Source organism: Pimephales promelas, chromosome 11, assembly GCF_988280905.1.
Source record: "Pimephales promelas chromosome 11, fPimPro1.hap1.1, whole genome shotgun sequence".
Classification (NCBI taxonomy): domain Eukaryota; kingdom Metazoa; phylum Chordata; class Actinopteri; order Cypriniformes; family Leuciscidae; genus Pimephales; species Pimephales promelas.
Genome location: NC_142779.1, coordinates 36,610,755 through 36,633,714, shown reverse-complemented (window position 1 = coordinate 36,633,714; position 22,960 = coordinate 36,610,755). Strand labels below are relative to the sequence as shown.

The 22,960-nt window shown below is 36.4% G+C and overlaps 1 protein-coding gene across 4 annotated transcripts in view; it reads right to left on the bottom strand.

Annotated features, from left to right (window-relative positions):
- The window catches only part of tp53bp2a (tumor protein p53 binding protein, 2a), a 39,250-nt gene that overhangs the window by 11,324 nt on the left and 4,966 nt on the right, over positions 1-22,960 (bottom strand). For 3 of the 4 annotated variants that reach the window (XM_089117363.1, XM_089117364.1, XM_089117366.1), the window contains exons 2-11: positions 11,071-11,218; positions 9,901-10,005; positions 9,092-9,153; positions 8,861-8,962; positions 6,562-6,736; positions 6,228-6,409; positions 5,985-6,149; positions 3,389-3,572; positions 1,969-2,013; positions 1,403-1,519 (exon numbers count right to left, since the gene is read on the bottom strand). In XM_089117363.1, coding sequence (XP_088973489.1) covers positions 1,403-1,519; positions 1,969-2,013; positions 3,389-3,572; positions 5,985-6,149; positions 6,228-6,409; positions 6,562-6,736; positions 8,861-8,962; positions 9,092-9,153; positions 9,901-10,005; positions 11,071-11,218 — 1,285 coding nt within the window. The remainder of the gene's footprint in view (positions 1-1,402; positions 1,520-1,968; positions 2,014-3,388; positions 3,573-5,984; positions 6,150-6,227; positions 6,410-6,561; positions 6,737-8,860; positions 8,963-9,091; positions 9,154-9,900; positions 10,006-11,070; positions 11,219-22,960) is intronic. The other variant, XM_089117365.1, reaches the window with a different exon arrangement.

The window sequence follows — 22,960 nt, the reverse complement described above, 5'->3', positions numbered from 1 at the left end:
ACTTAGTCCAAATACCTAGAAATTTCAAGATGCATTTACTAGATGAGTAAAACCCTAACGTCCTGTTTTCCAAGTGAATAAATCAAAATTAAGTGAGAGTTGATGCTTAAAAGAGGCTAAATTATCTGCCAATTGGGAAAGAAAAATAATATTAATTCAAACAGAAACACGATTTATTGTCTTACCCCATTGGCAGATAATTTTGCTTGTTTTAAGCAAAAACTCACTTAATTTTTATTTATTCCCAGGGAAAACAAGACTGAATATCATATGTCATTTTACTACTTTAGTAAATGCATCAGATTTAAGAAACGTTTGATATTTGGACTGGAAACAAGACAAAAATACTAAGCAAGAGAAGCATTTTCAGCAGTGTGTGTGTTCTGTGATCTAATAGCTATCTGATCAGTGTAAATGCCCTCCGAAACGCATTCAATTAAACATATCTTGAATAAATACACGCATTCGAGACAGATTTAAATCCACTTCAGGAGGAGGTAAAACTGGACGAGTGTAAACGAAGCACATATGTAAATGTTATTCCTCTCAACAATGCTACAAAACAAACGTGTGAGCGTGTTATAGGATGCGTCATGTTTTCATGTTATAGCCAGATATGACACGCTACTGCAACACACATCAACACAGATGAGCATCTATTCATAAAGCCAACGCGCAAACCATCCCAAATCAAAGTGAACACACAATCATCTTCATTAAAAGTGAAGAAACTGAATGATCTATCAGGGCTGTTGTTGCTCTCTCCTATCGCGGTCTGCTGGTGATCAATAAAACACAGATCATATCTCTTGCTTATCTGTCGCTAAATCTGCATATAGCATGGGAATTGACCCTTCGCAGGGAGTTTGATTGACAGGTGATCTGACTGACCAATCATAATCAGCAGTCAGGAGATTAACGTTGGAGGACTAGAACTGGAATAACGGTGCGCTGACGTCTTTCCTTCTGATGTCCACTCATGTTGATTTGATACTAGAAGGAAGAGATGATCGTTCACGAGCGATCCGTCAGACACATTAAAGAGACACAAAACGGTATTAATTGTTTAAATCTCTTTAAAAAAATTGCCAAATTTGAAAGTTGAGACTGCTTCATATAAAAAGTAAGCTGGTGTGTCCTGTGTCGGTGTCCCCTGCTCTGCGATGTGTTTCACTGCGAACATGGTGTGTGTGAGAGAGGCGTGGCTTGTCGGACATAGCAACAGTAACTAAAGGGGGCGGGGCTTTGAACGGTCAATTGAAGATCGGATCCATATTGTGAAAACATGTTTGTGAGCAGGTGTGTGTGAAATGGTTTTGATAAATCAGAGAGCTCTCCGATCTGAGCAAACGCATGACGCTAACTCTACGACACAGAAGCGACGGGGTGTGTGTGGGGTCACCTGGGTTATTAGATGCCTGGGTCAGCGAGCGGGGGAGACTGGTGGACCCGTTATTAATGGAGGACTTCGCCGAACTCCAGTTCGACCCCTTCGAGGACACTTTAGCTGAGGGCAGACCTGCAGACACAAAGCAGCGCTCATGTTCATCTCTCTCGTGTGTGGAGTTGTTGAGAGCATGAGAGGCTCCACTTCTCCTCTACACGAGTGTCTCACTGAAATGTTCTCATGCTATGAAAATAGAGCACTAATAATACATCAGGAAGTATAAAAGCACTAGTTAAGTGATGGTCATATTCACTGTAAAAGTGTGTGTGTGTTAAGCAAGTGCTGGTTAAGTAAGATAACTTCGTAGTGGCAAGAGGTTAAGCTTAACAATGAATCGATTATCGTTAATTTAAACAGCGGTGAATTATAGAACTTTACGTAAGTTGGCATACCCAGTGCTTGCCTACGGTGGTTACGGTTCAGCTCCACGAAAGGCACTTATTAACACACTATAAAGCACAGTAAATGTTTGTGTGCACTATTATTGTGCCAAACGCAGATGTGAGGCGAGAGGATCTCACCGGTGCGGGCGCCGCTCTCTCTCCGGCTGCGGATCCTGGCATCAGCTGACGACACACAAACCCAACACAACACATAAAACACACGGGGAGTGTGTGTACAAGATCTCTTCTCTCTGTGATATGCAGTGCATCCGTGACTTTAATATTACCATATTTTACACACGAAAAGCTATTAAAGTGTTGTTCTGTCGCATCTATCATTATCTTGTTGACTATATATATATATATATGAAGAGTTCAGATGCAAAAGCCTCTAAATGCCATTTGAAATTTTCTTCTAAAATGATGATTTTTATCAAGCTTGTATATTTAAGTTCAGTGATTTCACTTAAATGGCAATTATAATTACCTATTAATTGTTATTTAAGTGAAATTACTGAACTTAAATATACAAGCTTGATAAAAATGGTCATTTTAGAAGAAAATTTCAAATGTCACTTAGAGGCTTTTGCATCTGAACTCTTCATATATATATCATATCTAATATCATATATACCATATCTAAAAAGCTGCAAGATACATTTAAAATAAACGTTTCTTAAACTTTTATTTTGGATAATATTTTATTTATTTATTTAGTACAGGGACAGTGCATATTCATAAACATTTCTGTCAATATGCCAGAATTAGCCTAAAGACTATTTTTCATCCGCACTATTTTTATATTTATGTATAAATGTAAACAATTCATATAAGGGTTATATTTAAATATAAATCTTATAAATTGTTTAGACGTGAAGGTTTTAGAGGTTTTCGCTGAAGAGTAATGATGCTGAGAGTTCGATCACAGGAATAAATATTTGCAAATACACATAAGCTAATTTAAACTGTAAAAATATTTCTGAATATTTCAGTTTTTGCTGTATTTGTGATCAGATTAAAGCAGCCTTGATGAGCGGAGGAGATCTTCAACTTTTGAACGGTAGTGAATAGAACTTTAAATCTAATATATATTGTTTTTCATGAATGCATTATATAAGAATGTATTTTTTTAGCATTTAATTGGATTTTTTATGAAAAAATGAAACATTATTTGCATATAGTACTTCTCGCTGTAAAATGCTAGAGGCGCACGGGGATATCTGTGGCAAACATTTTATTTTATGCCAAAAATAACTAAGATATTAAATAAAGATCATGTTCAATGAAGATATTTTGTAAATTTCATAATGTAAATACATACAAAAATATATATTTTGTGAGTGGATGCAGCAAAAAAAAAAAAAAAAAAAAAAAAAAAAAAAATCGCAAACATAAATGATTTTGATTTATTGATTTTTTTGCACCAACAGATTCCAGATTGCGTCTCGGCCACATATCGTCCTATCCTAACACACCACACATCAATGGAAAGCGTATTATTTATTAATATAAATGAATTTTGTGGTCCAGGGTTTCAGATGTGAAAGTGTGTGCAAACCTGCTGCGGGATGAGCGCTCTTCTCCTGATGCGGGACCGTTGCACTGCCTTCTGGGTAAGCGTGTTTGATGAGCAGGTCCTGTTTGCTGGAGCCCCGGGGCATCGTGGAGGACTGGATGTAGGGGCCCACGGCCGCCACACGGGACACTCCTGTCGGCGGAGTCGGCTGGCCGTCGGGAGGACACTGGAGAACATCACACACACACACACACACCTTAGGTGCGTCACACACACATACAAGTGCACTAGTCTATGACATTTGGTAGTATCAATAGTGCAAGTAGTGCGTTCACACTGAAAGAGAACAAGTGCACTTTACGCTCCCGGACGATGCCCTCATTTAAGCGCAATAACTAAGAGTGGAGCGCTGGACACTTCCTGCACTCGCGCCGCTTTAGATACGGGCTAGCAGATGTACATGGAGACAAGTTCATACACTACATGGTTGAGTACATAGTGCATAACTGTATAGTGTGTCACATTTAGGACACAGCTCTTATCTTTAAAGTTTATGAAAAAAATATTCGTTTTTTTAAACAAAAGCAAATGACTTGATGGATTAGTCAGATCCGGTCCTGACACTATCCCTATGATATAACATCTATGAGCATCAGCAGCAGTGTTGGGGGTAAATCATTACAAGTAACTTGAGTTACGTAATCAGATTACTTTCTCAAGTAACTAGTAAATATTGACACTTTGGACACAGCTTTGACACGTCCACTTCAGGGGCCTATACCATGAAGCCGGTTTAGGTGGCTAGCCAGCTATGTTGCAGTTTAGTTTGTGCCAACCATGGGTTTTAGGTACCATGAAACATGAAAGTGGTTTGGCTTTTACCAGTGTTCATCGCCATAGTAACTGACACTCCACGGCTAACCTGGTCCGAGGCAGGTTATGTTCCAGATAAGAGGTTGCAAACCGAACTTGGACCAATCAGCTGTGAGCAAAGTGACACATGTGTGACGTGATAGTCACTCCACAGCAAATGATTTTAAAAAACAAAATCATGGCTTTTAGTATGATTTATAAATTATTTCTGTAATTATTATACCCTAAAACCATCTCACACGTACAATTTCAGTTCATCAATTATTATTACACAGATTTTAAATGGACACATACAGTATATAAAGGTAATATAAACATAGAATCGATAAATGAAGCTATAAAATGACTACATGTGAGCTTAAATGTTCTATATCTTTACCAACTGTATGAACTAACTTCACAACTTTTACTTGCACTGATATACAGTAGCGAGACTTTCTTTTAGTTGTCCTCTTTCACAAACAGCTATTTTCTTCTTGCTGTGTACATTTTTTAAAATTCGTAATATTTTAATACTTTTATTTAATAAATGAATTGCGCTACTTCTCTCGTGAGAAATTAATTTCAATTAGTTTTGAAAGAGTTTCACTCTTTCTTACCATGTGATTGGCTGTTTGCTACTGATGTCACACCTAAACTCAGGATCAAAGCCTGAGTTGACAGAGAAAGTTGAAGATCAGCATCATGGTACCAACAAAGCCTGGTTGGATTGGTTTGGTTTTGTCAATTCGAAACCCTGAGATTGTTCAACTACCATCATGGTACAGGCCCCAGGTGTCCTCACTTTTGTTGCCAGTGATGTTGACCATAATGGCTTTGTGTGGAGAGGACAGTAGATCTACACTGCTAAACAAGCAGCACACTGACTACTCTACATATATCCACGTTTCATTTCTATAGTGTTCTCCCTTGAGTAGATGTACTAAAATGTTTGCTGAACTGTGAGGGGTGTACTGACTTCAGTGAGATACACATCTACTTTGCTTATTGCGCCCTCTTGTGGGCACAGGAGACACTACAGTTCTTTTATCCGAGTAGTTCACTTTTGAAAAAACTTTTGTTGATAATTTCCTCACCCCCGTGTCATCCAAGATGTCCATGTCTTTCTTTCTTCAGTGGAAAAGAAATTAAGGTTTTTGATGAAAACATTCCAGGATTTTTCTCCATATAATGGACTTCAATGGGGACCAAACGGTTCAAGGTCCAAATGAGAGTTTCAGTGCAAACTGTTCAAAGGGCTTTAAACGATTGCAGACGATGAATAAGGGTCTTATCAAGCGAAACGATCGCTCATTTAATAAATAAATAACAAAGTTTAAGTTTTATAAGCTTAAATGCTCGCCTTGCTCTGTTCTGTGATGCGCGTTCGTGACTCTCCTGTTTGAACTCGTTCATCGAAATGAACGAATCTTTTTCCGAGTCAATTTGTTCGTTTGGTTTGTTGAAAGAACCAAATGACTCAGAAAAAGATACGTTCATTTTGATGAACGAGTTGGTTCCCATTGAAGTCCATTATATGGAGAAAATCCTGGAATGTTTTCATCAAAAACCTTCATTTCTTTTCGACTGAAGAAAGAAAGACATGGACATCTTGGATGACACGGGGGCGAGTAAATTATCAGCAAAAGTGAACTACTCTTTTAATCATTGCCTTTAGAATTTGAATATAATTAGAATTTTGCTAATATTTAAGAAAGAAATTCAAACTGAGTTTTTCAGACAGAATAGCTGCTCAGTGACGAGTGTGACGAGTGTGTTCACTCACAGGAAGGTTCTCCTTCTGCTGTAGCGCCGCCTTCTTCTTCCACAGGCGGTCTCGCAGTTCGTTCACTCGCTTGTCCATGTTGGCCACCTCGTGGTTCCTCTTGTTCAGGTTCTCTCTCTGCTGCTGTAGTCTGCTGTTCTGCTCCAGGTTCATGTTCTTCCTCATCTGGTGAACACACACACACACACACACGTTTGTGGGGACTCTTCATGGACGCACACGGAGCCGTCTGTCGGGCAGTACCTGCAGGTCCCTGTAGAGTCGGTCCAGCTCGGCCCCGGAGCTCGGGTCTCTGTGGAGCGAGTCCGTCGGCCCCAGTTTCAGGCTCTCCAGCTGTTTACTCAGATCCTCCACTCTGGACACGGCCATCACCAGCTCCTTCTGCTTCTGGAGGAGCAGCGCGTTCATCTGCTCCACCTGCTCCACTGAACCACACACACACACAGAGTATGACTCCAGATCCTGAGCTTTTTGAATAAGTACATGATCCACCACATTCATTTCCACATGAATATTCAGATATAACAGATAAGAGTTAATATTTAGATTCTGGAGAAGCGTGATCCGCGAGGCTCACCCAGTTTGCCGTTGCTGATGCGCTTCTGCTCGACCTGGCCCTTCAGCGCCCGCACCGCCTTCAGCTGCTCCTCCTGCTTCTCCACCGCGCTCCTCAGGTGCTGGAGCTTCTGCTGCTCAGACCTCGCCTGCTGACGCCGGAGCTCCTGCTGCCTCAGGAGAGCCACACGCTGCTCCTGCAACACACACACGGGACATCAGAGACCAGATCTATACATCCAAATCAGACAATTCATGTAAAAATCATCACACTGTAAAAAATAACCGTGATTTTAACGGTAAAATACTGTAAAATGCTACAGTGCAAAACTGTTAATTAGTAAACAGAAAGTTTCCGTACTATACACGATAAATAACTGTGATATAATTTTACAGTAAAATACCGTTAAATTTACAGTTTTAGAACAAATCATTTTATAATTTACAGTGAAAAACCGCAAATTGACATTCCCACAATTCCCTGTGTGACACTTCACATTTTATGTATTTTTGTTGCAATAACTGTTTTTTCATAGTTTTATTTTTCTAATCGGTTATGTACATTAGGGTTTTATGTTACATTTAATGTTGTTAAATTAATGTTTATTTCATGTGTGTTACCATGATGGTTCTTAATGTGTGTGTGAATGACACTGTGCAGCTTCTTTAAATAAGTATTGCTTTATGCAAGTGTTCACTTGTGATGAACTGGGATTGCTCATGTAACTCTCATCACTGCTGTGATGATTGTTGGTTGTCAGTGTGTTACAATGGTCTAAAACAGATATTAATACATCAATAAGTTTGTAAATCCACAATTTATCAGAAAATAAAATACGGTTTATTACTGTAAATTTTAAGCTAAGTCTGTAATATCATTAATGTTCCTACCGTATTTTTATCGGTAAAGTTCTGGCAACCACAGCTGCTGGTTTCTACCGTAAAATTGACGGGTTTTTTTTTTTTTACAATGAACAACAGCTCAAATACAGGCTTCAACAAAAATGAAAAGTTTTAGAAAACGATCGATCTCACATTTCAGGCTATAAAACCTTTTATTTTTCAAGAAAAGGGATGAGTCAAATTTATAGTAAAGTCACATTTGTTTATATTGCGCTTTTATACAGTAGAGAGTGTTTCAGAGCAGCTTTACAGTCAGAACAGGAAATTAATGCAACATAGTTTGTTCCTAGAAGAAAATAGCGTCACAGTCCAGCTAAAGTAAGTTCAGTGATGGAACATTTTTGTTGTAAAAAAGTTATTTAGTTCATTTATATTTATATATAGAACCGCTCTGGAGAAATCAGTTAATCTATTATAAACCATTATGCGTATTCAAGATAACTCAGTTCTGGATTTTTTGAAAGCACATTAGCTTCTTATTAACCCAGCAGTTATCATTTACAGCACTAAGTGTATGATCAGCAAAAGCATGGGTTTGAAGTTCTGAGTGAAACGCGAATCTCTGTCAGTAGGTGGCGCTTATGGAACAGCAGAAATAAATTGGTTTCCTCTGTAACAAAGTAACGTACAGTTATAAAAACTGCTTTATTAGGCATTAATCCTTGGAATAATTACTTTAACCATTGTTTTGTTTTATCCCACTGTCCCTCTGATCAGTAGCACCGTTTCGCTCAGGCTTTGGCAGGGCACAAAGGCCAGTGTTGGTAAATAGCACCGTAATGCTCTACCAAAGTTTAGTTCATGTTTAATTCAAGCACTTTCGAGGTGTTTGTTTTTACAGACTTTCCAGTCCTTGAATCAACATGTCTGAATGTCAAGCACAGAAGCGTGGGTCACCTGACTCTTCACAAGGTTACTAACAATGAAAACAATCTCTTTTTTGTGCATTTTATCAGGTTTGGGATCGGTAAGATTATTATTATTTTTTTTTTTTAAATTAGTCTCTTCTGCTCACCAAGGCTTAATTTATTAAATTAAAATGCAAAAAAAGAATAATAATATTGTGATATATTATTCCAATGTGAATCAGCTGTTTTCTAGGTGAATATACAGTAAAGTGTAATTTATTCCTGTGATCAAAGGTGTCACATGATCCTTCAGAAATCACTCAAATATGATGATCTGATGCTCAAGAAACACTTATGATTATTATCAGTGTTGAAAACAGTCCTGTATTAATGTCACGATACTTTAATGAATAGAAAGTTGCTGTTTATTGTCTATTACTGATATTTTAAGTAAATAAATGCGGCTTGATGAGCAGAAGAGACTTGTTTTAAATGTTCCCGATCCCAAACTTCTGACTGGATCTTGAACAGAAGTGCTCCTGAAATCAGTCGTGTCCGTATACCGTGTACCTTTGAGGCCAGGAGCTGCTGCTGCGCGTCGATCTGACGCTGTTGTTTAGCCGCCATCTCCTGCAGCTCCGCTAGCGTCAGGTCCATCCGCGGGCCGCTCACCTGCACACACACACACACACCTCAGTAAACACTCCTCCGTTTCCTGCTCGACTGCATTCCTCTCATAGTTTCATCCGTAAGAGCTCGTCACAGGGCGCCGGATCGAGTTTGAAAGCCAGTGAAACTCACCCCGTTCTCCGCACGTCTGTCGGAGGGTTTCTTCACACCGGTCCTCTTCTGACTCCTGGAGTCTGAAACACACACACACACACACACACTTAAACACAGCTTGAGATCTGATCTGTGAACTCCTCAACACTCTTTCAGGAGGTTCATAATTAAAACTTCCTGATCGTTTACTCTCCCCCTCGTCCTCCAAGATGATCACGTCTATGTATAAAGTTATATATATATTATTATTATTTTTTTTTTAATTTGTAGAAAAAGACAAAAGGGACAATACATATTAATGAACATTTTTCACAAATGTAAATATGCCAGATTATAGCCATAGGCTAATTTCCATCTGCAGACCCCCAAGCAGGTCGATGTTACACAAATACTTACAGACACACTATGCACATATACAGAGAAGCAAGGACAATAACAGTGATCACAACATATTGCACAGACCCCTTTTACACAACCCATGCTATCCTAACTCCTATTACACAACCCATAAATAATATTATAAAGTATATAAATGTGTGTTTTGTTGTAAATGTCGCTGGTTTGTCTAGATCAGACTCTTATTCCTCGGCTGGATCGTGTCGAGACTTTGAAGCTGCACTGAAACTCACATCTGACCTTCGACCCGTTGGACCCCATTGACCTCACTATATGGAGAAACATCCTGGAGTGTGTTCCTCAAAAACCTTCAATTCTTTCCCACTGAATGAAGAGAGACGTGATCATCTTGGAGGAGAGTGAACGATCAGGAAGTTGTGATTGTGAAGTGCACGACTGCTGTCAGGTCAGTGGTGTGAAGCGTGGCGTACCTGATGATGCTCTGCCGTGACGGAGGAAGAACCGAACCTCAGGTCTCGTCTGACCCCACTGCATCAGCAGATCCATCATCTTCTCACTCTCCCCTACGGCACGCTCTGAGCACACACACACACACACACACGTTATTTCCATGGAAGTAGATCCAGCAAGTCTTGACCGCATTACAGTTTAATATCAGTTCACCAAATGATTTCAGTTCCTAAGGGTTTTACAGCCTCAGACATTTTTTTTGGTAAGCAACTACATTTTTAAAGGGTAACTAAACCCCTGGTCAGAGCCTGACTCCACCCACTGGCAATATTTGGAAAATGCTGGAAAAGTGGGCGGAGCCCAGCGGAGGGGGGCGTGCACCTGAGACGCATCTCTTTGTATGAAACTTGCCTACGTCACCAACAACATACCACCGCAAACATCCAATAGGAGAATTCAACTGCAGTAGCCACCGTTCAACCTGAAGAGGGCAGCACTAAGACGCTTTTACACCATATATTGTAGAAATAAAACACTTTATAAACAAATGTCAAAAAAGTTACTCGAATCAATGACTGGTATTAATAAAGATCCATTCTTACAGGTCATTAACTAAAAAAAGTTGGTTAAGCGTTTAGTTACTCTTTAAGTTATTCCAGCCATTCAGAGCTTCTGCTAGCCAAAAAAGAGCATTTATAAAATATAGGCCTATATATAATAACATTTCGATTTCATACATTAATTTCTTACTCAAACACAATCCTCATCCAGCGTCTCCTCTTCCTCTTTCCTCCTCATCAGCACAAATGTGTTTTATGTGGACAGATCAATACAGGACAGAGAACATGGAGGATGCTGGGAAACAACAGTGTCTTTTCTGTTAAGCAAATGCTTATTAATCTTTTCTATAGCTTTAATGCAAATGAACAAGCGAGACGTTATTAGTTGTGTAGTGACGTGTGTGTGTGTTCAAGTAATCCAGATATGAGCAGATCTGTGTAATACGCTGTATTTAATATATCACGATGTTTGTGTTTGTGTTTAATCTGTGCAGATTTGTCTAACTCGAACTTTTGTTCAGCAAAGTGAGTACACATAATAAGTATCATCATGATTTGACAGCGTAACCCGCCAGCTGATCTCAACCCCTGTGTGTGTGTGTGTGTGTGTGTGTGTGCAGCGGTTCTCACCGGAGCCTCGCCACACCTCGGCCAGATAGCAGCTGCTGTCCCCGGGGCCGCGGCACAGCTCCAGCACATCGGCACACAGCGTCTCCGGCGTGATCGGCACCTCGCTGAAGTGCTGGTCGTTATTACTGAGGAACACCGTCAGGAACATCTGGAACACACACACCACATGCACAGTTACACACAGGCACGGTTATACACACACCACACACACAGCACAGGCACGGTTACACACACTAATTTCTAAATGTTGATAAAAATCTATTGCGAAATGAAAGTGTTTCCATTTTCCGATGTTATGCGACAAACTAAAGGCCGAGACATTATTATTACCAGATGGAGACGTGTGTGTGTGTGTGTGTGTGTGTGTTATTCAGCATTACTGCGAAGTAAAGACTCTTATACTATGATATTATGATATATTATCGGATGGAGACGTGTGTGTGTGTGTGTGTGTTATTCAGCATTACTGCGAAGTAAAGACTCTTATACTGCGAGCGGCTCGTGTGAGGACTTCTGGGAGATTCTCCTCAGTTCTGCTTCAAGCTCTTGATAAACTGTGGCGTTTCTGCCGACGCATGAACGAGGCTCGTGACAGTGCGTCCTCGTCACCAAAGTTTAAGCCTTGACAATAATTAACAAGACATGAAAGGAAGTTTGTTCAAACATCCAGACACTACACTGAGCTCTCTCGCGTCTTCTGGCACCCCAGCGGACACACACACACACACGTCTCCTAGTTAACACGTTGGTTATGTCATTAACGTAAACAGCGGAGAAAGAAAGCGCGCGTGTATCAGTGCATTCAGTCTTAAAGTGACAGCAGCCTAATATTCCTGCTGTGTTTAATAGGGCTGCGATTCATCCGAATCGACCCGCAATCACGACTCGGCTTAGTGCGATTTATTTACATTTTTAATGAAATAAATATCTGCTAATAATATCTGCTAGTGAGGAGCGGCTCCGTGATCCACAGTGTATCCGCAGTGGATTCATATGTGGCTCATATTTCATATTAAAGTCATTGACTCGGTTTTTGATAGTGCATACTTGTTATTAATATTATTATAGCTATAAATAAAAATATTGCACTAAATAATTTTTTTTTTTTACTGTTACAACAACATATTCATTATTAAAATAATCATTATTATTATTAGTTCTATTACCCAAAATGTTGGTAAACAACTCAAATTAAAATTGAAAGATCATGTTTTGAATTGGTACATTATATTCAAACTAGAAAAAAAAGTTTGATGACACAAACTTTAAGTTGGCTTGAGAAAGCCGGACCAGAGCGTTTGAAGAATTTTGAAGTTTGAATTAAGTTGGAAAAAGATGGAATTAGAAATAAAGAAAGAAAGAAAGATGGATAGATTAGTTAGAAAGATAGATTAGTTCGAAAGATAGATAGAAAGATAGATAGATAGATGTTATTGACAAGAAGCTAACATGATTAACATGTAGCTAGCATCATGCTAGCATAATTAGCATGTAGCTAGCATCATGCTAGCATGATTAACATGTAGCTAGCATCATAATAACATGATTAGCATGTTGCTAGCATCATGCTAGCATGTTTTTAGCAAGAAGCTAGCATGATTAACATGTAGCTAGCATCATGCTAGCATGTTTTTAGCAAGAAGCTAGCATGATTAACATGTAGCTAGCATCATGCTAGCATGATTAACATGTTGCTAGCAAGAAGCTAGCATGATTAGCATGTAGCTAGCATCATGCTAGCATGATTAGCATGTTGCTAGCATCATGCTAGCATGTTTTTAGCAAGAAGCTAGCATGATTAGCATGTAGCTAACATCATGCTAGCATGATTACCATGTAGCTAGCATCATGCTAACATGATTAGCATGTTGCTAGCATCATGCTAGCATGTTTTTAGCAAGAAGCTAGCATGATTAGCATGTAGCTAGCATCATGCTAGCATGTTTTTAGCAAGAAGTTAGCATGATTAGCATGTAGCTAGCATCATGCTAGCATGATTAGCATGTAGCTAGCATCATGCTAGCATGATTACCATGTTGCTAGCAAGAAGCTAGCATGATTAACATGTAGCTATCATCATGCTAGCATGATTAGCATGTAGCTAGCATCATGCTAGCGTGTTTTTAGCAAGAAGCTAGCATGATTAGCATGTAGTTAGCATCATGCTAGCATGATTAGCATGTTGTTAGCATCATGCTAGCATGTTTTTAGCAAGAAGCTAGCATGATTAGCATGTAGCTAGCATCATGCTAGCATGTTTTTAGCAAGAAGCTAGCATGATTAGCATGTAGCTAGCATCATGCTAGCATGATTAGCATGTTGCTAGCAAGAAGCTAGCATGATTAGCATGTAGCTATCATCATGTTCGCATGATTAGCATGTAGCTAGCATCATGCTAGCATGTTTTTAGCAAGAAGCTAGCATGATTAGCATGTAGCTAGCATCATGCTAGCATGATTAGCATGTTGCTAGCATCATGCTAGCATGTTTTTAGCAAGAAGCTAGCATGATTAGCATGTAGTTAGCATCATGCTAGCATGATTAGCATGTAGCTAGCATCATGCTAGCATGATTAGCATGTAGCTAGCATCATGCTAAGCATGTAGCTAGCATCATAATAACATGATTAGCATGTTGCTAGCATCATGCTAGCATGTTTTTAACAAGAAGCTAGCATGATTAGCATGTAGCTAACATCATAATAACATGATTAGCATGTTGCTAGCATCATGCTAGCATGTTTTTAACAAGAAGCTAGCATGATTAGCATGTAGCTAGCATCATGCTAGCATGTTTTTAGCAAGAAGCTAACATGATTAGCATAAAGCTAACATGATTAACATGTTATTAGCATCAGAAAGAAAGAAAGAAAGAAAGAAAGAAAGAAAGAAAGAAAGAAAAAGATTTGCTTAAAAGAAAGAAAGAAAGAAAGATGGAATTGTTAGAAAGAAAGAAAGAAAGAAACAAAGAAAGAAAGTGAAAGAAAGAATTGTTAGAAAGAAAGATGCATAGATTAGTTAGAAAGAAAGATGGATAGATTTGTTAGAAAGAAAGCTGGATAGATTGCTTAGGTAGAAAGAAAGAACGATAGATTAGTTAGAAAGAAAGATGGATAGATTTGTTAGAAAGAAAGATGGATAGATTAGTTAGAAAGAAAGATGGATATATTTGTTAGAAAGAAAGATGGATAAATTTGTTAGAAAGAAAGATGGATAGATTTGTTAGAAAGAAAGAACGATAGATTTGTTAGAAAGAAAGATGGATAGATTAGTTAAGTAGAAAGAAAGATGGATAGATTAGTTAGAAAGAAAGATGGATAGATTAGTTAGAAAGAAAGATGGATAGATTTGCTAGAAAGAAAGATGGGTAGATTTGTTAGAAAGAAAGATGGATAGATTAGTTAGAAAGAAAGATGGATAGATTTGTTAGAAAGAAAGATGGATAGATTTGCTAGAAAGAAAGATGGATAGATTTGCTAGAAAGAAAGATGGATAGATTTGTTAGAAAGAAAGATGGATAGATTAGTTAGAAAGAAAGATGGATAGATTAGTTAGAAAGAAAGATGGATAGATTAGTTAGAAAGAAAGATGGATAGATTAGTTAGAAAGAAAGGTGGATAGATTTGTTAGAAAGAAAGATGGATAGATTAGTTAGAAAGAAAGATGGATAGATTTGTTAGAAAGAAAGATGGATAGATTTGTTAGAAAGAAAGATGGATAGATTAGTTAGGTAGAAAGAAAGATGGATAGATTAGTTAGAAAGAAAGATGGATAGATTTGTTAGAAAGAAAGATGGATAGATTTGTTAGAAAGAAAGATGGATAGATTAGTTAGAAAGAAAGATGGATAGATTAGTTAGAAAGAAAGATGGATAGATTAGTTAGAAAGAAAGATGGATAGATTAGTTAGAAAGAAAGATGGATAGATTTGTTAGAAAGAAAGATGGATAGATTTGTTAGAAAGAAAGATGGATAGATTTGTTAGAAAGAAAGATGGATAGATTTGTTAGAAAGAAAGATGGATAGATTTGTTAGAAAGAAAGATGGATAGATTTGTTAGAAAGAAAGATGGATAGATTTGTTAGAAAGAAAGATGGACAGATTTGTTAGAAAGAAAGATGGATAGATTTGTTAGAAAGAAAGATGGATAGATTTGTTAGAAAGAAAGATGGATAGATTTGTTAGAAAGAAAGATGGATAGATTAGTTAGGTAGAAAGAAAGAACGATAGATTAGTTAGAAAGAAAGAACGATAGATTTGTTAGAAAGAAAGAACGATAGATTAGTTAAAAAGAAAGATGGATAGATTTGTTAGAAAGAAAGATGGATAGATTTGCTAGAAAGAAAGATGGATAGATTTGTTAGAAAGAAAGATGGATAGATTAGTTAGAAAGAAAGAAGGATAGATTAGTTAGAAAGAAAGATGGATAGATTTGCTAGAAAGAAAGATGGATAGATTAGTTTGAAAGAAAGAAGGATAGATTAGTTAGAAAGAAAGATGGATAGATTTGTTAGAAAGAAACATGGATAGATTTGTTAGAAAGAAAGATGGATAGATTTGTTAGAAAGAAAGATGGATAGATTTGTTAGAAAGAAAGATGGATAGATTAGTTTGAAAGAAAGAACGATAGATTAGTTAAAAAGAAAGATGGATAGATTAGTTAGAAAGAAACATGGATAGATTTGTTAGAAAGAAAGATGGATAGATTTGTTAGAAAGAAAGATGGATAGATTAGTTAGAAAGAAAGAACGATAGATTTGTTAGAAAGAAAGATGGATAGATTAGTTAAGTAGAAAGAAAGATGGATAGATTAGTTAGAAAGAAAGATGGATAGATTAGTTAGAAAGAAAGATGGATAGATTAGTTAGAAAGAAAGATGGATAGATTAGTTAGAAAGAAAGATGGATAGATTTGTTAGAAAGAAAGATGGATAGATTTGCTAGAAAGAAAGATGGGTAGATTTGTTAGAAAGAAAGATGGATAGATTAGTTAGAAAGAAAGATGGATAGATTTGTTAGAAAGAAAGATGGATAGATTTGCTAGAAAGAAAGATGGATAGATTTGCTAGAAAGAAAGATGGATAGATTTGTTAGAAAGAAAGATGGATAGATTAGTTAGAAAGAAAGATGGATAGATTAGTTAGAAAGAAAGATGGCTAGATTAGTTAGAAAGAAAGATGGCTAGATTAGTTAGAAAGAAAGATGGATAGATTAGTTAGAAAGAAAGATGGATAGATTTGTTAGAAAGAAAGATGGATAGATTAGTTAGAAAGAAAGATGGATAGATTTGTTAGAAAGAAAGATGGATAGATTAGTTAGGTAGAAAGAAAGATGGATAGATTAGTTAGAAAGAAAGATGGATAGATTTGTTAGAAAGAAAGATGGATAGATTTGTTAGAAAGAAAGATGGATAGATTAGTTAGAAAGAAAGATGGATAGATTAGTTAGAAAGAAAGATGGATAGATTTGTTAGAAAGAAAGATGGATAGATTTGTTAGAAAGAAAGATGGATAGATTTGTTAGAAAGAAAGATGGATAGATTTGTTAGAAAGAAAGATGGATAGATTTGTTAGAAAGAAAGATGGATAGATTTGTTAGAAAGAAAGATGGATAGATTTGTTAGAAAGAAAGATGGATAGATTAGTTAGGTAGAAAGAAAGAACGATAGATTTGTTAGAAAGAAAGAACGATAGATTAGTTAAAAAGAAAGATGGATAGATTAGTTAGAAAGAAAGATGGATAGATTTGTTAGAAAGAAAGATGGATAGATTTGCTAGAAAGAAAGATGGATAGATTTGTTAGAAAGAAAGATGGATAGATTAGTTAGAAAGAAAGAAGGATAGATTAGTTAGAAAGAAAGATGGATAGATTTGTTAGAAAGAAACATGGATAGATTTGTTAGAAAGAAAGATGGATAGATTTGTTAGAAAGAAAGATGGATAGATTTGTTAGAAAGAAAGATGGATAGATTAGTTTGAAAGAAAGAACGATAGATTAGTTAAAAAGAAAGATGGATAGATTAGTTAGAAAGAAACATGGATAGATTTGTTAGAAAGAAAGATGGATAGATTTGTTAGAAAGAAAGATGGATAGATTAGTTAGGTAGAAAGAAAGATGGATAGATTAGTTAGAAAGAAAGATGGATAGATTAGTTAGGTAGAAAGAAAGATGGATAGATTAGTTAGAAAGAAAGATGGATAGATTTGTTAGAAAGAAAGATGGATAGATTAGTTAGAAAGAAAGATGGATAGATTAGTTAGAAAGAAAGATGGATAGATTTGTTAGAAAGAAAGATGGATAGATTTGTTAGAAAGAAAGATGGATAGATTAGTTAGATAGATAGATAGATAGATAGATAGATAGATAGATAGATAGATAGATAGATAGATAGATAGATAGATAGATAGATAGATAGATAGATAAGTTCATTAGTACATATAGAATGGTAGTTTAATTGAGTCTAGGGCTTCAGGGAATTTAGATTTGAGTTTTTGTTGTACGCTATTGGGCCACCGTAGTCTTGGCTCAATTTGACCATGCTGCAATGAAAGTCAATGGGATTTTTATGATTTTTAATATTAATTTTTAAGAAATCTGAAAGTCGAATCAGTCTAAAAAGATATAGCAACTCGAGTCAGAACAGTCTGAAGGTCTGACCCGAGTTTGGAGTTTGTAGAGTTAAAGCTCTAGGAGGAGTAGCAGTCAGAAAATTTTGGGTCAGAAAAATAAGAAGAATAATAACTAGAAAAAAAAGTTTGATGACAAACTTTAAGTTGGCTTGAGAAAGCCGGACCAGAGCGTTTGAAGTTTGAATGAAGTTTTAAAGATAGATTAGAAAGAAAGAAAGAAAGAAAGAAAGAAAGAAAGAAAGATGGATAGATTAGTTAGAAAGATAGATTAGTTAGAAAGAAATATAGATAGATAGATAGATAGATGTTTTTGGCAAGAAGCTAACATGATTAGCATGTAGCTAGCTTGATGCTAATTTGATTAGCATGTAGTTAAGATGATTAGCATGTTGTTAGCATGATTAGCATGTAGCTAGAATCATAATAGCATGATTAGCATGTTGCTAGCATCATGCTAACGTGTTTTTATCAAGAAGCTAGCATGACTAGCATGTAGCTAGCATCATGCTAACATGATTAGCATGTTGCTAGCATCATGCTAGCATGTTTTAGCAAGAAGCTAGAATGATAAGCATGTAGCTAGCATCATGCTAGCATGATTAGCATGTTGCTAGCATCATGTTAGCATGTTTTTAGCAAGAAGCTAGCATGATTAGCATGTAGCTAGCATCATGCTACCATGATTAGCATGTAGCTAGCATCATAATAACATTATTAGCATGTTGTTAGCATCATGCTAACATGTTTTTAGCAAGAAGCTAACATCATTAGTATGTAGCTAGCATCAAGCTAGCATGATTAGCATGTTTTTAGCAAGAAGTTAGCATGACTAGCATGTAGCTAACATCATAATAGCATGATTAGCATGTTACTAGCATCATGCTAGCATGTTTTTAGCAAGAAGCTAGCATGATTAGCATGTAGCTAACATCATAATAGCATGATTAGCATGTTGCTAGCATTATGCTAGCATGTTTTTAGCAAGAAGCTAACATGATTAGCATGTAGCTAGCATCAAGCTAGCATGATTAGCATGTTTTTAGCAAGAAGCTAGCATGACTAGCATGTAGCTAACATCATAATAGCATGATTAGCATGTTGCTAGCATCATGCTAACATGTTTTTAGGAAGAAGCTAGCATGATTAGCATGTAGCTAGCATCATGCTACCATGATTAGCATGTTGCTAGCAAGAAGCTAGCATGATTAACATGTAGCTAGCATCATGCTAGCATGATTAACATGTAGCTAGCATCATAATAACATAATTAGCATGTTGCTAGCATCATGCTAGCATGTTTTTAGCAAGAAGCTAGCAGGATTAGCATGTAGCTAGCATCATGCTAGCATGATTAGCATGTTGCTAGCATCATGCTAGCATGTTTTTAGCAAGAAGCTAGCATGATTAGCATGTAGCTAGCATCATGCTAGCATGATTAGCATGTAGCTAGCATCATGCTAGCATGTTTTTAGCAAGAAGCTAGCATGATTAGCATGTTGCTAGCATCATGCTAGCATGTTTTTAGCAAGAAGCTAGCATGATTAGCATGTAGCTAGCATCATGCTAGCATGATTAGCATGTAGCTAGCATCATGCTAGCATGTTTTTAGCAAGAAGCTAGCATGATTAGCATGTAGCTAGCATCATGCTAGCATGATTAGCATGTAGCTAGCATCATGCTAGCATGTTTTTAACAAGAAGCTAACATGATTAGCAGAAAGCTAGCATGATTAGCATGTTATTAGCATCAAGAAAGAAAGAAAGAACGAAAGAGAAAGAAAGAATTTTTAGAAAGAAAGATGCATAGATTAGTTAGAAAGAAAGATGGATAGATTTGTTAGAAAGAAAGCTGGATAGATTAGTTAGAAAGAAAGATGGATAGATTTGTTAGAAAGAAAGAAAGAAAGAAAGAAAGAAAGAAAGAAAGAAAGAAAGAAAGAAAGAAAGAAAGAAAGAAAGAAAGTATTGTTAGAAAGAAAGATGGATAGATTACTTGGGTAGAAAGAAAGAACGATAGATTTGTTAGAAAGAAAGATGGATAGATTAGTTAGAAAGAAAGATGGATAGATTTGTTAGAAAGAAAGATGGATAGAATTGTTAGAAAGAAAGATGGATAGATTAGTTAGGTAGAAAGAAAGAACGATAGATTTTTTAGAAAGAAAGATGGATAGATTAGTTAGAAAGAAAGATGGATAGATTAGTAAGAAAGAAAGATGGATAGATTAGTTAGAAAGAAAGATTGATAGATTTGTTAGAAAGAAAGATGGATAGATTAGTTAGAAAGAAAGATGGATAGATTTGCTAGAAAGAAAGATGGATAGATTTGTTAGAAAGAAAGATGGATAGATTAGTTAGAAAGAAAGATGGATAGATTAGTTAGAAAGAAAGATGGATAGATTAGTTAGAAAAAAAGATGGATAGATTTGCTAGAAAGAAAGATGGATAGATTTGTTAGAAAGAAAGATGGATAGATTAGTTAGGTAGAAAGAAAGATGGATAGATTAGTTAAGTAGAAAGAAAGATGGATAGATTTGTTAGAAAGAAAGATGGATAGATTAGGTAGAAAGAAAGATGGATAGATTAGGTAGAAAGAAAGATGGATAGATTAGGTAGAAAGAAAGATGGATAGATTAGGTAGAAAGAAAGATGGATAGATTTGTTAGAAAGAAAGATGGATAGATTTGTTAGAAAGAAAGATGGATAGATTAGGTAGAAAGAAAGATGGATAGATTAGGTAGAAAGAAAGATGGATAGATTAGGTAGAAAGAAAGATGGATAGATTTGTTAGAAAGAAAGATGGATAGATTAGTTAGAAAGAAAGATGGATAGATTTGTTAGAAAGAAAGATGGATAGATTTGTTAGAAAGAAAGATGGATAGATTAGTTAGGTAGAAAGAAAGATGGATAGATTAGTTAAGTAGAAAGAAAGATGGATAGATTTGTTAGAAAGAAAGATGGATAGATTAGTTAGGTAGAAAGAAAGATGGATAGATTAGTTAGGTAGAAAGAAAGATGGATAGATTTGTTAGAAAGAAAGATGGATAGATTAGTTAGAAAGAAAGATGGATAGATTAGTTAGAAAGAACGATGGATAGATTTGTTAGAAAGAAAGATGGATAGATTAGTTAGAAAGAAAGATGGATAGATTTGTTAGAAAGAAAGATGGATAGATTAGTTAGAAAGAAAGATGGATAGATTAGTTAGAAAGAACGATGGATAGATTAGTTAGAAAGAAAGATGGATAGATTAGGTAGAAAGAAAGATGGATAGATTTGTTAGAAAGAAAGATGGATAGATTAGTTAGAAAGAAAGATGGATAGATTTGTTAGAAAGAAAGATGGATAGATTAGTTAGGTAGAAAGAAAGATGGATAGATTAGTTAGGTAGAAAGAAAGATGGATAGATTTGTTAGAAAGAAAGATGGATAGATTAGTTAGAAAGAAAGATGGATAGATTAGTTAGAAAGAAAGATGGATAGATTTGTTAGAAAGAAAGATGGATAGATTAGTTAGAAAGAAAGATGGATAGATTAGTTAGGTAGAAAGAAAGATGGATAGATTAGTTAGGTAGAAAGAAAGATGGATAGATTAGGTAGAAAGAAAGATGGATAGATTTGTTAGAAAGAAAGATGGATAGATTAGTTAGGTAGAAAGAAAGATGGATAGATTAGTTAGAAAGAAAGATGGATAGATTAGTTAGAAAGAAAGATGGATAGATTTGTTAGAAAGAAAGATGGATAGATTTGTTAGAAAGAAAGATGGATAGATTAGGTAGAAAGAAAGATGGATAGATTTGTTAGAAAGAAAGATGGATAGATTAGTTAGGTAGAAAGAAAGATGGATAGATTTGTTAGAAAGATAGATAGATAGATAGATAGATAGATAGATAGATAGATAGATAGATAGATAGATAGATAGATAGATAGATAGATAAGTTCATTAGTTCATATAGAATGGTAGTTTAATTGAGTCTAGGGCTTCAGGGAATTTAGATTTGAGTTTTTGTTGTACGCTATTGGGCCACCGTAGTCTTGGCTCAATTTGACCATGCTGCAATGAAAGTCAATGGGATTTTTATGATTTTTAATATTAATTTTTAAGAAATCTGAAAGTCGAATCAGTCTAAAAAGATATAGCAACTCGAGTCAGAACAGTCTGAAGGTCTGACCCGAGTTTGGAGTTTGTAGAGTTAAAGCTCTAGGAGGAGTAGCAGTCAGAAAATTTTGAGTAAGAAGAATAATAATAACTAGATTAAAAAGTTCGTCGAGACAAACTTTAAGTTGGCTTGTGAAAGTTTGGAACAAAAAGTTTGAAGAAGTTTAAAATAGTTTGAAGAAGTTTAAAGTAGTTTGAAGTTTAAATTAGTCTAAAAGTTTAAATTAAGTTTAACTTAGTTTAAAGATAGATAGATAGATAGATAGATAGATAGATAGATAGACAGACAGACAGACAGACAGACAGACAGACAGACAGATAGATAGATAGAGATAGTTAGAGAGATAGATAGATAGAGTTAGAAAGAGACAGATAGAGATAGATAGATAGATAGATAGATAGATAGATAGATAGATAGATAGATAGATAGATAGATAGATAGATAGATAGATAGATAGATAGATAGATAGATAGATAGATAGATAGATATAGATTCTAGGGTATTCTGGGTGGTTGCTATGGTGTTGCTAGGTGGTTGTTAGGGTGTTCTTGGTGGTTGCTAGGGTGTTGCTAGGCAGTTGCTAGGGTGTTCTGGGGGGTTGCTATAGTGTTGCTAGGTGGTTGCTAGGGTGTTCTGGGAGGTTGCTATGGTGTTGCTAGGCGGTTGCTAGGGTGTTCTGGGTGGTTGATATGGTGTTGTTAGGCAGTTGCTAGAGTGTTCTTGGTGGTTGCTAGGGTGTTGCTAGGTGGTTGTTAGGGTGTGCTGGGTGGTTGCTATGGTGTTGCTAGGCGGTTGCTAGGGTGTTCTGGGTGGTTGCTATGGTGTTGTTAGGTGGTTGCTAGGGTGTTCTGGGTGGTTGCTATGGTGTTGCTAGGCGGTTGCTAGGGTGTTCTGGGTGGTTGCTATGGTGTTGTTAGGCAGTTGCTAGGGTGTTGCTAGGCAGTTGCTAAGGTGTTCTTGGTGGTTGCTAGGGTGTTCTGGGTGGTTGCTATGGTGTTGCTAGGGTGATCTGGTGGTTGCTAGGGTGTTGCTAGGTAGTTGCTAAGGTGTTCTGGATGGTTGCTATGGTGTTGCTAGGTGGTTGCTAGGGTATTCTGGGTGGTTGCTATG